The following is a 16480-nucleotide window of genomic DNA, read 5'->3' on the forward strand; positions in this document are numbered from 1 at the left end:
ACTTTTGACTGGTACTGTACGTTAGAAGCTCAGTAATCGATGAAGACACTGATTTCATCAGAGGCACCAATCTCACCTTGACCTGCTGCTGATATCTTGAAGTTACCAATTACCTCCATCACCTCCATTATTACATCAGGAGGATCAAACCGAAGCAGAGAAGGGAAATGTCCCTTAATGTAATCCAAGGGATTTCCATCAGTTTTCTCCATTTTCTTTGACATAGAGGAACCCATTCACAAAAAAAGTTATTAAATTCACATGAAATAACATCAAATAAATGTATTGGTCACATACACATATTTAGCAGATGTTATTGCGGGTGTAGTGAAATGTTTTTGTTCCTAGATCCAACAGTGCAGTAGAAAAAACTTCTGGATAATAATGTAAGAAATAACACACAAAAAAACAAAACACTGCAAAATTGCTTAGGAGCTAGAAGCAGAGCTGCCGTTGTCTGTCGGCACCATCTTAGCAACTTATCATCAAGTCTTATTTTCAACAATAAATTGAGATGGGATAATTGTAAATGCCTTTTTCTTATTCAACAGTTGATTGATGATTTTCCAAGTTGATGTTATATTATTTAGGATTCTTGGAATTTGTTAGTAAATCTATATTTTTGGGGATATCTTAAGTAGGTGATTCAATTTGTTCTTATACTTTCTGTAATTTGCAGAAATCAGGGGAGAGGACATTTGTGAGAAACGTTTTACACAACTTTGTTTTTAACTGAGGATGTTTTAGCGACCGGTCAGTATAAAGTTAGCCACATTATTAAAATTTGTAAAAATATCAATAAGGGTGTCAGATGAATTGATCACTCTTGTGGGTTTATAGATGAGGGGATACAGATGGCTGGAGTATAAAGTATTTAAAAAGTCAGATGTCAGTGAGTGGTTCTCACTTTTAAATACATTTATGTTGTAATCACCCAATAGAAAACACATTTTATCTTCATTATTAATCAAATCCAAGGTTGATGCAAGGATATAAAAAAAGTGACCAATGTCAGAATAGGGTGGTCGACAGATGCATCCAATTACCACTTTTTTACCACCCCAAAAAAACAGGAGGGAATTTCTATGAGAAGAGATTCAGCATCACTGTTATCAGATGTAAGTGCGAGGTCCTCTCTTACAAATAATTGAAACGTTTATGAACAAAAATGGATATTCCTTCTCCATTGCTATTTTCTTCTCCACCCACCCCTAAAAATCCCACCCGTAATCATTTTTCAGGGTGGGAGGGACATGTTATATGACCATAATAACGCATTTTTGATTGCAATGTTGCAATAAAACATTATGTTCAAGAAGAAAACAGTAGAAGTCTGTGATGTAGTTTCCGCATGTGCGAGGTAGGGTATTGCATGGCAGTCATGGCATAAACCAAGTTCAAGTGCAGCGCTGTCTCTCTAGTAGTTATATACTGTATATTAACAAGTCATACTATAACATTACCAAGGGTAAACAACAGGATATTACAAAATCCTATTATATATATAGTCAGGTCCATAAGTATTTGGACAATGACACAATTTGCATCATTTTAGCTCTGTACGCCGCCACAATGGATTGGAAAGGAAACAATCAAGATTTGCTTTAAGTATAGACTTTCACCTTTCATTTAAGGGTTTTGTCAAAATTATTGTATGAAACGTGTAGGAATTACAACCATTTTTATACAGCCCCCCCCCCCATTTTAGGAGCTCAGGAGTAATTGCACAAACAATCATTAATTAAATTGTGAGTTGTAATACTTGTTTGCAAATCCTTTGCAGTTGAAGTTGAAGTCTGGAAACCATAGACATCGCCAGATGCTGGGTTTCTTCCCTGGTGAGATCATCTGTTCACCTACTCTGCGTCTCACAAAAACATGGCATTTGGAACCAAAAATCTCACATTTGGACTCGTCAGACCAAAGGACAGATTTCCACCGGTCTAATGTCTATTGCTCACGTTTCTTGGCCCAAGCAAGTCTCTTCTTATTGGTGTCCTTTAGTAGTGGTTTCTTTACAGCAATTTGACCATCAAGGCCTGATTCACAGTCTCCTCAATGAAGCATTTATTTGGGCTGCAATCTGAGGTGCTGTTAATGGCAGATTTCAGATGCTCGTATCTAATTAATTTATCCTCTGCAGCAGAGGTAACTCTGGGTTTTCCTTTCCTGTTGTGGTCCTCATGAGAGCCAGTTTCATCATAGCGCTTGATGGTTTTTGCAACTTCACACATTTTTGGGGTGTTACTACATGATTCCTTGTGTTATTTCATAGCTTTGATGTCTTCACTATTATTCTACAATGTAGAAAAATAATACAAATTAAGATAAAAGCTTCAATGAGTAGGTGTGTCCAAACTTTTGATTGTGTGTGTGTATGTATATATACACACATATATACTGCTCAAAAAAATAAAGGGAACACTAAAATAACGCATCCTAGATCTGAATGAATGAAATGTTCTTATTAAATACTTTTTTCTTTACATAGTTGAATGTGCTGACAACAAAATCACACAAATATGATCAATGGAAATCAAATTTATCAACCCATGGAGGTCTGGATTTGGAGTCACACTCAAAATTAACGTGGAAAACCACACTACAGGGTGATCCAACTTTGATGTAATGTCCTTAAAACAAGTCAAAATTAGGCTCAGTAGTGTGTGTGGCCTCCACGTGCCTATATGACCTCCCTACAACGCCTGGGCATGCTCCTGATGAGGTGGCAGATGGTCTCCTGAGGGATCTCCTCCCAGACCTGGACTAAAGCATCTGCCAACTCCTGGACAGTCTGTGGTGCAATGTGGCGTTGGTGGATGGAGCGAGACATGATGTCCCAGATGTGCTCAATTGGATTCATGTCTGGGGAACGGGCGGGTCAGTCCATAGCATCAATGCCTTCCTCTTGCAGGAACTGCTGACACACTCCAGCCACATGTCTAGCCAAACCGGTCATGCTGGAGGATGTTGCAGGCAGCAGAACATTCTCCACAGCGTCTCCAGACTGTCACGTCTGTCACGTGCTCAGTGTGAACCTGCTTTCATCTGTGAAGAGCACAGGGCGCCAGTGGCGAATGCCAAACGTCCTGCACGGTGTTGGGCTGTAAGCACAACCCCCACCTGTGGACGTCGGGCCCTCATACCACCCTCATGGAGTCTGTTTCTGACCGTTTGAGCAGACACATGCACATTTGTGGCCTGCTGGAGGTCATTTTGCAGGGCTCTGGCAGTGCTCCTCCTTGCACAAAGGAGGTAGCGGTCCTGCTGCTGGGTTGTTACCCTCCTACGGCCTCCTCCACGTCTCCTGATGTACTGGCCTGTCTCCTGGTAGCGCCTCCATGCTCTGGACACTACGCTGACAGACACAGCAAACCTTCTTGCCACAGCTCGCATTGATGTGCCATCCTGGATGAGCTGCACTACCTGAGCCACTTGTGTGGGTTGTAGACTCCGTCTCATGCTACCACTAGAGTGAAAGCACCGCCAGCATTCAAAAGTGACCAAATCATCAGCCAGGAAGCATAGGAACTGAGAAGTGGTCTGTGGTTATCACCTGCAGAACCACTCCTTTATTGGGGGTGTCTTGCTAATAGCCTATAATTTCCACCTGTTGTTTATTCCATTTGCACAACAGCATGTGAAATTTATTGTCAATCAGTGTTGCTTCCTAAGTGGACAGTTTGATTTCACAGAAGTGTGATTGACTTGGAGTTACATTGTGTTGTTTAAGTGTTCCCTTTATTTTTTTGAGCAGTGTATATATGTGTATATATATATATATATATATATATATATATAAACTCAGCCACAAATAATTGTCCCTTTTCAGGACCCTGTCTTTCAAAGATAATTCGTAAAAATCCAAATAACTTCACAGATCTTCATTGTAAAGGGTTTAAACACTGTTTCCCATGCTTGTTCAATGAACCATAAACAGTTAATGAACGGTCGTTAAGACACTAACAGCTTACAGACAGTTGTCAATTAAGGTCACAGTTATGAAAACTTAGGACACTAAAGAGGCCTTTCTACTGACTTTAAACACCAGAAGATGCCCAGGGTCCCTGCTTATCTGCATGAATGTGCCTTAGGCATGCTGCAAGGAGGCATGAGGACTGCAGATGTGGCTGGGGCAATAAATTGCAATGTCTGTACTGTGAGACGGGACAGACAGCCGATCGTACCTCACAGTGGCAGACCACATGTAACACCTGCACAGGATTGGTACATCCGATCATCACACCTGCGGGACAGGTACAGGATGGCAACAACAACGCACAATCTCTCCATCAGTGCTCAGACTGTCTGCAATAGGCTGAGAGAAGCTGGACTAAGGGCGTGTAGGCCTGTTGTAAGGCAGGTCTTCACCAGACATCACCGGCAACCTATGGGCACAAACCCACCGTCGCTGGATCAGACTAGCAAAAAGTGCTCTTCACTGACAAGTCACGGTTTTGTCTCACCAGGGGTGATGGTCAGATTCGCGTACATGGTCGAAGGAATGAGCGTTACACCAAGGCCTGTACTCTTGAGCGATTTGGAGGTGGAGGGTCCGTCATGGTCTGGGGCGGTGTGTCACAGCGTTGATATTGCCTGCGTTACAGGGAAGACATCCTCCTTCCTCATGTGGTACCCTTCCTGCAGGCTCATCCTGACATGACCCTCCAGCATGACAATGCCACCAGCCATACTGCTCGTTCTGTGCGTGATTTCCTGCAAGACAGGAATGTCAGTGTTCTGCCATGGCCAGCAATGAGCCTGGATCGCAATCCCATTGAGCACGTCTGGGACCTGTTGGATCGGAGGGTGAGGGCTAGGGCCATTCCCCCCAGAAATGTCTGGGTACTTGGTGGAAGAGTGGGGTAACATCTCACAGCAAGAACTGGCAAATCTGGTGCAGTCCATGAGATACACTGCAGTATTTAATGCAGCTGGTGGCCACACCAGATACTGTTACTTTTGACCCCCCCCCCCCTTGTTCAGGGACATAGTATTCCATTTCTGTTAGTCACGTCTGTGGAACTTGTTCAGTTTGTCTCAGTTGTTGAATCTTATGTTCATACAAATATTTACACATGTTAAGTTTGCTGAAAAAAAAACGCAGTTGACACAGAGGACGTTTCTTTTTTTGCTGATATATATATTTTAAAAAATGCCATTGTCATCAAATGTTTTTATTGAGGTTATACATTCTTTTAATTCAAGTTGGTTACAATTGTACTGAGACTTTGCGCTGCAGACACTGAACAAAAAAAATACGAGGCTAATTCATCACTTAACATAAGGGGATAAGAAGGGGAAATTACAATGATTAGAAACAAAAGAGATTAAAATAAATGGAGTCTAGAAGAAGTCCATGTCATCAGGTGCATCCAGGTCACGGTATTCAATGATGTTGCGTGGATCTCCCCGAGACATTCTGAAGGAGTGCAAAGAGGCACAGCATAGAAATAGGAAAGATTGAGAGAAAAATTAACAGAGGTTTCTAAACGTAAGTCTGTCATTAGCAGAAAAGGAAAGCTTTTTAAAAATGTTTTTATTTAACTCTAATTTTACCAGGCAAGTTGACTGAAAACACATTCTCATTTACAACAACGACCTGGGGAATAGTTACAGGGGAGAGGAATGAGCCAATTGGAAGTGGGCAATGATTAGGTGGCCATGATGGTCAGATTGGGAATTTAGCCAGGACAACAGAATTAACACCCCTCTTACAATAAGTGCCATGGGATATTAGTGACAAGAGTCAGGACACCCGTTTAACGTCTCATCCGAAAGACAGCACCCTACACAGGACAATGTCCCCAATCACCGCCATTGGGAATTCAGATTTTTTTTAGACCAGAGGAAGAAGTGCCTCCTACTGGCCCTCCAATACCACTTCCAGCAGCATCTGGTCTCCCATCCTGGGACCGACTAAAACCAACCCTGCTTAGCTTCAGAGGCAAGCCAGCAGTGGGATGCAGGGTGGTATGCCGCTGGCCGAAGATAATGGTGCGGTATTCGTCCCTAACTGACCATGGTCTCACCTGTTGTTGCGGGGTTTACCAGGGTAGCCACCACCCTGTCCACGGAAGTTGTCATAGTTACCCCGACCGCCCCCATACTGGTTTGGTGGGTAAGGAGGTCCACCTTGGGAAGAGTAAGGTACAGTATGTGTGTCATGTCAGAACAGAACACCGAGAGCTGCAACCAAATTAATTACATAGTTGTGGTAAACTTAAATTTGTTAAATTCTCAGGATAAGTGGTGATGTAAAAAGAGCTTAATAAATCAATGTGATTGATAATATGATAGGAGATGAGGCAGAGGCTCACCTCCGTAACCCATGACAGGAGGACGAGGCTGGCCGGGACCGAAGCCCATGAGGCCCTGGGGAGGGAAGGGCATGCCTGGAGAAAGAACTCCTACAGAGAGATGGAGAGAAACTGGGTCAGTGGAAAAATACACACTTAGATTCAATGATACAGCTACACCTAAACTCTTCTAGAAACATTTGCTCCCCGGGGGGCCTTTTCAGGAGGATGTAACATTACAGAACGTTTGAATACAAAATGTATGGTGTAGAACAAATATGATTGTCAGCGACAACATGGAATCGTGTCAGCGCTATTCATTCTATTTCTATGTGCAACGTGTCCCTCACCCTGTCCTGGGCCAGGCGGAGGAGGTGGCTTCATCTCCGGGAGGGAAGGTCGCTTGGCATCCATGAGGAAATTGTTGAAAAACACCACCTCCTTTTTCACCTCATCAATTTTGTCCCCGTGTTTGTTCAGAATGTGCTTGCGCACAAACTCTGGGCCCTGGCCAGGCAGAGGGATCAAATTAATTCACATTTTAATCTGCACCACACTGTGGCAAGGGAAACGCAGACCAGTACATACTTAATGCTTTTTGGATATACAATATTTCTGTTGACAATTTACTTCCATCCTAACAGACACACACCTTGAACTTCTTGCCACTGAGGGGGCAGAGCCACTTGTCCTTGCCCAGCTCCTGGGTGTTTGCCGACACAAACTTCTCCACCTCATGCTCTGGGTCCTTTCGGCCCATCTTGCCTGCCTCCTCTTCTGATAGCTTCTCCTTCACACTGAATAGGGGGCTTAGCCTCTCCTCAAACGTCTTCTGCCACTCCAACACTGAGTGCATGACAGGGGGAGGGGGAGACAGTCAGTCAATCGTGTGTCAATGTATGATGCAGCCATCTCAAATGTGTGCCTAGCCAGTGTTGAATAGTACAGTAGTGTCCTGCTCACCTTCCCCGTGTGTGATGCGGTTGGGAGGGATGGGCCCACGCACATGGATCATGCCACAGCGGTTGGGCATCTCATCCTCGCTGGGGTACTCGCAGTTGTTGTAGTAGTCAATGGAATGGACAATACGCAGGTACAAGAGAAGACGGTCCAACACCTGGGAAGAGATGAAGGAAATCAAGTCAAGATAATGTACTTTTTCCTTTTCATTTGACCACTTTAGCATCAGATAAAAACCCAAACATTGCACTGCATAAAAATAATGTAAAGCAGCTGTGTGCCAAGGCAGATGGATGGACCTTGACCAGCGTGTCATCCCTCTCCACAGTGATCTCGGCTGGGTTCCCCTCCTTGCTGCCCTCCTCTGCATCAGCTCCGCCCACACTGCCCAGTAGCTCCTCCTCCTCAGCGCTCACCTCCTCTATCAAGTAGTCAGTGATGTTCTTCAGGATGGGGTTCTGAGCCGCCATCTGATACAACCACACAATACGGGATTAAACATCCAAGAAACTGATAAGTTCATGATACATACTGCAAAGACGCCAAATTGCTTTCAGTGTCTTGTACCTCCACAGCAGACACATTATCTCCCCGGGCCTTTTGGCTCCACAGCCTGCCTCTGTCGTCCAGAGAGTGGATGAGTTTGGCTGACAGTTTGATGTCATTGCGCAGCACCTGTTTGTGCTGAGTGATGCCATTGATGTTGCGGACCCTCCGGGCTAGGTCTCTGTTCACCCCCGGGGCCAGCTCACAGTCACGCAGCTACACACAGTCAAGAGGACACATACAGGGTCAGAACACTCACTAACCAGCTGTGTGACTCAAGTGCCATATCTTGCTCATCATCAGATTCCAGTACTGCCTAATGTTGTAGTCTTGAAAGGTTGTTAAACTCACTCTGATGTTCTGGAGGTTCCAGCAGGTCTCCTTGATGTTGACACTACGGTCAAACGTCACCCAGCAGCGTCGGAAGAACCTGAGGTGAATGACAGACGTTACATTTTCAACCGTCTACTACAGTCCATTAGCAGCAAGGAGCAGCAGACAGGGTCAAGCTGTGGATGTGGTCACGTGAAAGTGGAACTAACCTGCGCTCCGGTTGGGGATCAGACAAGCACACTCGCATAAACCCAGGATATCTCCGACATAACTGAGGGAGGCAAAAACAACAGGTTAGTTCTTCCTCCTGGATGCCTCCAGTCATTGTGTGTGTGGGTAACAGCTGTATCTGAGAGTCCCTTGTATCAATGTAACTTCAGAGTAGAGTGTCATTCTGACAGTCCATACAAGTGTTCAGTATGTTTGTACAGTCAAATTGCTTAAACTCACAGCTATGATCTCAGCCTTGGAGATTGTGGGGGCGATGCTCCTCATGAATAAAGAGCAGGTCCTGTGGAGAGGCCTGGGTCTCAGGGGCTGGTCCTCCTTGGGTTTCTTCTCCTCTTGTTTCTCCCTCTCTCTCGCCCTTTCCTTTGGTTTCTCCTCTTTGCTTTTCTTACCGTCAGCTACACAATGAGTGGAGCAGAGAAGTCATTACCTTACCAAAAATACACTGCTCAAAAAAATAAAGGGAACACTAAAATAACACATCCTAGATCTGAATGAATGAAATTCTTATTAAATACTTTTTTCTTTACATAGTTCAATGTGCTGACAACAAAATCACAAATTATCAATGGAAATCAAATTTATCAACCCATGGAGGTCTGGATTTGGAGTCACACTCAAAATTAAAGTGGAAAACCACACTACAGGCTGATCCACCTGTTGTCTATTTCATTTGCACAACAGCACGTTAAATTTATTGTCAATCAGTGTTGCTTCCTAAGTGGACAGTTTGATTTCACAGAAGTGTGATTGACTTGGAGTTACATTGTGTTGTTTAAGTGTTCCCTTTATTTTTTTGAGCAGTGTATATTTGAATACTAGAATTTGTGAAAACAGTGACCCCAACGCAGTGCCTTCATCACTCACCTTCACCCTCTTCTTCCTCTTCATCCTTGTCCTCCCCCTCCTCCTTTTCCTCATCGTCCTTGTCCTCCCCTTCCTCCTTTTCCTCACCCTCATCCTCCTTCTCTGCATTTTTATCAGAGGAATGATGGGAGTTGGAGTCGGAATCGGAGTCACTCTCAGAAGCACTGGCCTCATCTTCACTGTCTCCACTGTGCTTCCGCTTCCTCTTCTTACTCAGCTAACAAACACATGGGAAGGAAAATAGGTGGTGGTAAAGGTCAATAGATCCATCACTGATACAAATCAATTAGCCCAAATCCTAACTTGAGTACTGTTTTAGTGCAAATTTCCCACTGTCATTGATGCAAGTTAGGATTTGGCCCATTAAGAGCAGCACATTCAAAAAGTCAGAAAGACAGACTAAGACACACAGATGCTAAACACTAACCTTCTTAGGCTCAGGCACAACTTGTTTGCTTTTCACCTCTTTTTCTCCTTTCTCTTCCTCACTCCCTTCTGCTGCTGCTTCACCACCACCGTTTGCCCCCTTCTCCGTGCTGCAGGCATCACTCTCCCCCTGTGGCAGAGTTTGCTACATCAATGACTAGTTGACAAGCATTTCACTACATCCGCAATAACATCTGCTAAATAGGAGTATGTGACCAATAAAATTTGATGACTCCCTGTCTCGAGGGGGAAGAATAGAGCAGGGCAAAGAAAAGGTGGTTACGACAAGACAGCATACATTCTCTTTGTCAGCTGGGGGTTTGCGGTCATTGTCCTGATTCTTATCCTTGGGCTCCTCTTTTTTGGGGGGTTCAGTTCCAGGACCAACAGCTGCCGCCCTGTCAGCTCTCTCCCTCTCCTCTTCCTCCTCAGACGGCAGCTCCAATATACGCAGGTCATGATCTGTCCCTCCCTCCATCTTTATCACCGCTGAATGACAGAGGGAGGACAGGGGTAAGGACACTGGTCACCAACCGGTCGATCGTGATAAAGCCTTGCATATCTATTTTTGTCTTATTCATTTCATGCTGTTGGCAGTAGGTGCACTAGCTGCCCTAGCGCTGGCATAGTGAAGTGTTCCCAGTTTGAACCATTTCATGTGTCTGAAGGTAAAACTGTGCCTACCCGGCAGCCCCAGGGAGAAAATCAAGATAACTGCAGACACTGATCTGAGCTTCATTATGTAAAGACTGTAAAAAGAAACCTCAAACGCACAGCAAAGTTGATACTGTGAGATTTAAACCATGACTAAAGAGTGTCAATGAATACAGCAAAGACCTGCTGTTTTTACAAGGAAGTTCACATTTAAGTTATTCAACACTTCACCGTCAAACACTTTGTTCAACACTTTTAGAAGTTATTAAATGTGCTTCTCCCTACTTCCACTACAACCAACACTGCAGTTACAATGCATAAGTAGAAAATTGTATAGATAAGCTTGCGTTATTTTTATCAGCTCGTCTTCAATATTAAGAAATATTCAACTTTCTCTGGTCATAGGAGTAACAACATGAATTGGTGCATGGGGCAGAAATAATGCAGTGCGACTAAAGTTGCCATTAGCTGGAATAATGTGTGTCCTTTTGGTCAGTCTCAGGGAGGGACGGTGAGAGGAAGCCTTCGACGCAGGCCATCAGTTCAGTAAATTTTTAAAAAGCAAATTATGCACTCAGCTGTGCCTCAAGTAATACAACAAATTATATATTACCAGTGTGATTTTTAAATATCATTTCAAAATGGTCTGAGAAAAACATTGAACCACCCTCATTGCTACAGAACTGTTTTTAAATAGGTTCATGTTGCATAGGCGTACATTTTTTAAGCCAGGTTACAAAATTGTGAATGGTAGAACTTGGCTTGCATTTTGACTCAGAAAGTGATATTGAATCAGAAAAGGTTTGGTGACCACTGGGTTAGGAGATATATATATATATATATAACCTGTTGAGGTAACTAAACCTACCAACAAATAACACCCATCCTGACACTGCTCGAAACTAAGGTTGACATCCAAGTACTGTGCAAGAGAGCTGAATGAAGCCATTAGAGAGGTCTCCCACTGCCACCCACCTCCAACCACACCCACTACTCTACCTGCATCCAAGACCTTCATGATGGCCTGGGCCTTCTCCATGTCCAGGGAGACGGTGTCGAACCAGCCGTTCTCCATCAGGAATATGTAGACATTCAGCCGGTTCTGCAAGCCACTGTGGGCCTCAGCCTTCCGCCGGCCCGCCTCATCCGGGTGGTATTTGGATCTGAACCTGAGTTCACAACAATGTCCCCAAAAGAGCACGGGAGAGAGACAGGGCAGGGATGGAGGGGAGGAGAGCAGAATGTTAGAGAATGTCCTTGTATGTATGGCCAGGCCAAATAAACTGGCCTACAGCAATGAACTGGGACTAATATACTGCCATTCTATACCCAAACACTAAATCAAATTTAAAAAACTAAATTAAAATACTGGAGGACAACTTTTTTCTGAACGTTCCTGTATCCTGCAATGTCTTATTTTGGGGGAACACAGCATGTCCATCAATTAAATGCAACTACAATATATACTCAAAAGTATGTGGACACCACTTCAAATTAGTGGATTTTTACCCCCTTTTCTCCCCAATTTCGTGGTATCCAATTGTTTTTAGTAGCTACTATCTTGTCTCATCGCTACAACTCCCGTACGGGCTCGGGAGAGACAAAGGTTGAAAGTCATGCGTCCTCCGATACACAACCCAACCAAGCCGCACTGCTTCTTAACACAGCACGCATCCAACCCGGAAGCCAGCCGCACCAATGTGTCGGAGGAAACACAGCGCACCTGGCAACTGCCTCTGGAAGCAACATCAGCACAATAACTATTTGTTGAGACCTTCATGAAATGGGTTTCCATGGCCGAGCAGCTGCACACAAGCCTACGAGCCTATAAACGCTACAGCATACAATGACATTCTAGACAATTCTGTGCTTCCAACTTTGTGGCAACAGTTTAGGGAAGGCCATTTCCTGTTCCAGCATGACAATGGCCCCGTGCACAAACCGAGGTCCATACAGAAATGGCTGGTTTGTTGAGATCGGTGTAGAAGAACTTGACTGGCCTGCAGAGCCCTGACATCAACCCCATAGAACACATTTGGGATGAATTGGAACGCAGACAACAAGCCAGGCCTAATCTCCCAGCATCAGTGCCCAACCTCACTAATGCTCGTGGCTAACTGGGAGCTAGTCCCCCGCAGCAATGTTCCAACATCTAGTGGAAAGCCTTCCGAGAAGAGTAGAGGCTGTTATAGCAGCAATGTGTGGAGCAACTCCATATGAATGCCCATGATTTTGGAATGAGATGTTCAACAAGCAGGTGTCCACATACTTTTGGTTATGTAGTGTATCTAGGTCCACTCAAGTGACTGGCATTTGAAGAAACACTTTTGTTCTGCACCTGGAAATGCTCTGGTGTCCTACTGTGGATTCTTCACAAAGTTTGCATGGTGTTATGTTTGTGTGTGAGTATAGCCGTTTGTGAAACATATCAGGATGCTTTAGGTCAACGCACCAAAAATAACTCAAAGGCAAAAGGGACACAGATATTCAAATAAAATAACATAACACAGTTTAGAATTTTACAGTTCAGAAGAGCAAATTTGCCATGGAGTGGACAAAATTTACCTTTTTTTCTCCCAGTATAACAACACATATATACTGAGAGGGGTCTCTTCTGTAAAAATGGGCTCCACTTCACCCCCCTACTGTGTTTGTGTGCGCACACAATTTCATTTTCGGTTTTGGGATTCGATTTGATCCAAATATAAAAACAAAAATGGGGGAAAAAAGCATCACATACTAAAGAAAATAAAATATTTCCATGCGCGCAAGTGGTTTATTTGTCTGTCTAGCTAGTATCCCTGGTACTGTACGTCTAAAAGCAACTGCATTGTGCGCAGTGCAAACCCTAGCTGTCTAACAACGATTCCTGCGAGGAGTTCCAGTTTTTCCTCATCTTCAAAAACCTTGTTGTGAAGGGCGGGGGAGGAGTGGGAGGGAAGAAGGTTTGGTTAAGTTAAGAAAAAAAAAATAACATTGACATTGTTTCATAATCCCTGGACACACTTGTGTAAAGTGTGATAAGCAAAACCGACAAACATACTGTTAAAAACTGTGTCAACTGATAATCCAAATCAGACTCACTTAAGAGCCAAATCTCTATCCTGTACTGTTTACTAGCTAGGCTATTTACTGACCTCTCTATTCATGATGGTAACCACCCAAAGCATTAACCAACTATTCTTATCTGAAGGTGGCATGGTATGCATGATAAGCCTGCCCAAAATACCAAGTATTATCTTAACACTTTCAATAATAGATCAAAATCGTTATATATAAAAATAGCTTAAATTAAGTATGTTCAGGATGTTTTAAATACACCCATTCAACTATACCCTTTTTTAGTTAGATAACCAACTAAAAGTATTGTATGCCTTGATAATGCAACCTGTCAAATATAGGCCTAACGTCTTCCACAAACTATACTCTCTTTACCAAGCTATTAACGAACAGCTCCGATAGCGCCAGATCCATTTGACTGACAATTTCTGTGAATAGAAAGGTTGTCAGTGTTGCCAGCCTAATTCACAGCGAACTGATCATGAATACTAATAATAGAGCAGCAAAGGCTATGATAATCGTACCACTCTTCATCTTTGTGCGCAAGGAAGAAGTCCTGCATCTGCTGCCGTCGGAAGTCTATCTTGTACTCATTATAACGTTTGACTGCCTCGGTCTCATCCACAGAGTCATCCAGGGACAGAAGGAACTCCTTAAAGCTCTTCATCACCGGAGGTGGCAGGCCCAGATCCATATCATGGATGTTTCCTAGCCTAGTAGACAAATGACAAGGTTAAAAAGAGTGTGAGAAAACCAGTTACTTAGAAACAGACTAACTAAGGGCAAGCTAATCTATTGGGTGGAACAGTTACAGCTCCAGTCAAGGACATGGTGACATTTTATTGTCATCTGCTTTCCACAGATGACAAAGTCTGCATGAACAGGTTGGTTGTGTCCAGTCTACTCTCCTCTCCTCACCTTGCCTGGATGGGTATGCCATGGTGAGGCTGCATGAGATGAAGGTCAGGGTGGCCCCAAGGCTGTGGAGGGGCGTAGCTGGGGCCTCCGCCACCACCGTAGCCCAAGTCATACCCACCATGGTAGGGATCTCCTCCATGGTCATCCCTGATCAAAACAGAGGGAAGATTAACTCAAACATTGTGTACAGCAATGTAGGTAGTGTAGGTAAATGTGATTCTCACCAATCTCTCCTCATGCGTTTCTGTTGGGGACTCATGTCGTGCCTGGGTGGGGAGAACCTCTCCCTGCGACCTCTCTCGTAGTCCCGATACTCCCCCCGGCTACGCCGCTCCCTGCCCCTGTCCCACTCCCTTGCAGATGGGCGCCAGTAAACGGAAAGAACAAAAAGATACATGTGAAACACCATGTATGTATGACATGGATTGGAATTGTTCTCTCCAATTTCAAAAGTTGCTTCCAATGTGCCATTATTTCTCTTTTGTTTTATACAAGTATATTCCCTCTTCCTCACCTGTCATTCCAGTCATCCCTACGCCTTTCCTCTCTCTCTCGGGAGCGGTCATAGTTGTCGCTCCTCTCACGACGGAACTTGTCTCTCCTTCTGCGATCATATTCATCATCACTGTCCGCCATCACCCTAAAAATGTAGGTCTGTAGACAAATAGCAGACATTAAAATGGTAAGTAGCTAACGGCAGCAAACAAATGAAATCGAACGGGCCACAGTAATCAAGCTAATATAATCATCATAATTTGTTAAACACCAACATTACGTTGTCCTTAGCCAAATGTGTGTAGCAAAGCATGTGCCTCCTGATTGAGTTATGCTACTGGGAGTCACATGACCAGTTAGCTAACCAACATCTTACATGGCATTTCAAGTAGCTAGCTAGCCGTTTATGTAGCTAACGTTAACTAGCTAGCTTGAATATCTGTTTTTCGAAGTAGGTTTAGTGAAGCTAGCTACTTCTTTCTCAATGGTAGGCTAGTCGTAGTTTAATTAGGTACTTCCAATTTACTGCTAGCTTATTTACATGTTCATAGTAGTAAGCTAAAGTTAGCTTAGCTAGCGTCCCCAGCACTGCAATTTATATATCTAACTAGCCGCGTTAGTTGGAAGAAGCTAGCTAGTACCGGTAGACGCAAACAAAGCAAGGTCGGTATTTTTACTAGGCCGTTGTATTTTACGTGCTACAAAACATATGTTGTTACTTTCTTTACATAACATCAGCTTTAGCATACATCCCGTGACAGCATGAAATGAAACTTTATAGGCGGTAAATTACCTGTTAATAAAACAAGTTATTTTAGCAATGCTGCGTGGTCTCTTAATGGCGACGCCGTTAGACAGGAAACACATTTCCCGGAAGTTGGATTACACGTTCAAATTGCGTATTTAGTTAAGCATATAGCCAAACAACACAGAAAAAAAGAACAATAAAACGTATAATAAAAATCACTTTTACAAACTTCACAAAGGTCTTATATCCATTTAATTACACATATATAGGTTGAATGCTTCAAAGGCAACATATGAATTTCAGGGGACGTTAATAATTGCACACAAATATGAATCATAAAGGGGTAGTTTTCATAAATATACACTGAACAAAAATAAAACACAACATGTAAAGTGTTGGCCACATGTTTCATGAGCTGAAATAAAAGATCCCAGAAATTTTACTTGAGCACAAATGCTTATTCTCTCAAATTGTGTGCACAAATTTGTTTACATCCTTGTTATTGAGCATTTATTATTTTCCAAGATAAACCATCCACCTGACAGGTGGTGTGCGTGTGACTCAGATCACAGGGCTGGGACCACCAGGCTACATGATCCTGTCTGGTCCAATACTGTGTGCTGTAGCCAACTCCTCTATCATTGGCATGACACACATGGCATGACAACAACAATAGAAGAGTTGGCTAGAGCACATACAGTCCAGTACTCACCTTTGTCATTCAATGGCTCTTAGGCTCTTAGTCTTGCCCCTGAATTTATTATGCTGGTGATCCAGGAAGTCCCAGAGGATGTGCGACCAGACAGGAGTGGGTTCAACACCCTGATCCACGTTAGACCATACATCCTTGTATGATGATAATATACGAACATCCCCTGACTCGTCATTGACATCTGGCTGCTTAAGAGACATGAAATTAATTTGTAGTACAAAATAGTAATTTGAC

At 43.5% G+C, this 16480-nt stretch overlaps 1 protein-coding gene across 4 annotated transcripts; it reads right to left on the reverse strand.

Annotated features, from left to right (window-relative positions):
• Nucleotides 1-5122: 5122 nt before the first annotated feature.
• Nucleotides 5123-15673, reverse strand: LOC110533734 (serrate RNA effector molecule homolog). Of its 4 annotated transcripts, none has more exons than XM_090186467.1 (20): nucleotides 15580-15673; nucleotides 14805-14945; nucleotides 14516-14658; nucleotides 14292-14438; nucleotides 13898-14086; nucleotides 11313-11482; nucleotides 9958-10148; nucleotides 9697-9789; nucleotides 9234-9450; nucleotides 8589-8764; nucleotides 8348-8409; nucleotides 8157-8235; nucleotides 7827-8021; nucleotides 7559-7729; nucleotides 7263-7416; nucleotides 6952-7145; nucleotides 6650-6806; nucleotides 6321-6410; nucleotides 6033-6135; nucleotides 5123-5422 (listed from the first exon to the last, which is right to left on the reverse strand). In XM_090186467.1, the coding sequence occupies exons 2-20, from the start codon at nucleotides 14925-14927 to the stop codon at nucleotides 5347-5349; spliced, it is 2730 nt and encodes a 909-aa protein (XP_090042593.1). In that variant the 5' UTR covers nucleotides 14928-14945; nucleotides 15580-15673; the 3' UTR covers nucleotides 5123-5346. The 4 variants fall into 4 exon arrangements, with proteins under 4 accessions (XP_090042593.1, XP_090042591.1, XP_090042594.1 ...); XM_090186465.1 differs by having other exon boundaries at nucleotides 9661-9789; XM_090186468.1 differs by lacking the exons at nucleotides 14516-14658; nucleotides 14805-14945; nucleotides 15580-15673 and having other exon boundaries at nucleotides 9661-9789; nucleotides 12879-14086; nucleotides 14292-14434.
• Nucleotides 15674-16480: the final 807 nt, after the last annotated feature.

This window comes from Oncorhynchus mykiss, chromosome 10 (assembly GCF_057628025.1).
Source record: "Oncorhynchus mykiss isolate SJ-2025 chromosome 10, ASM5762802v1, whole genome shotgun sequence".
NCBI lineage: Eukaryota > Metazoa > Chordata > Actinopteri > Salmoniformes > Salmonidae > Oncorhynchus > Oncorhynchus mykiss.

Bases quoted from the DNA above. Each gene is read 5' to 3' on its own strand.
- LOC110533734 (XM_090186465.1), bottom strand. From the start codon at position 14,927: ATGGCGGACAGTGATGATGAATATGATCGCAGAAGGAGAGACAAGTTC. The intron at 14,439-14,515 runs GTGAGAATCACA...TGTTTTGATCAG, and splicing joins AAACGCATGAGGAGAGATTG to GGATGACCATGGAGGAGATC. The intron at 14,087-14,291 runs GTGAGGAGAGGA...TTTGTCTACTAG, and splicing joins GGCATACCCATCCAGGCAAG to GCTAGGAAACATCCATGATA.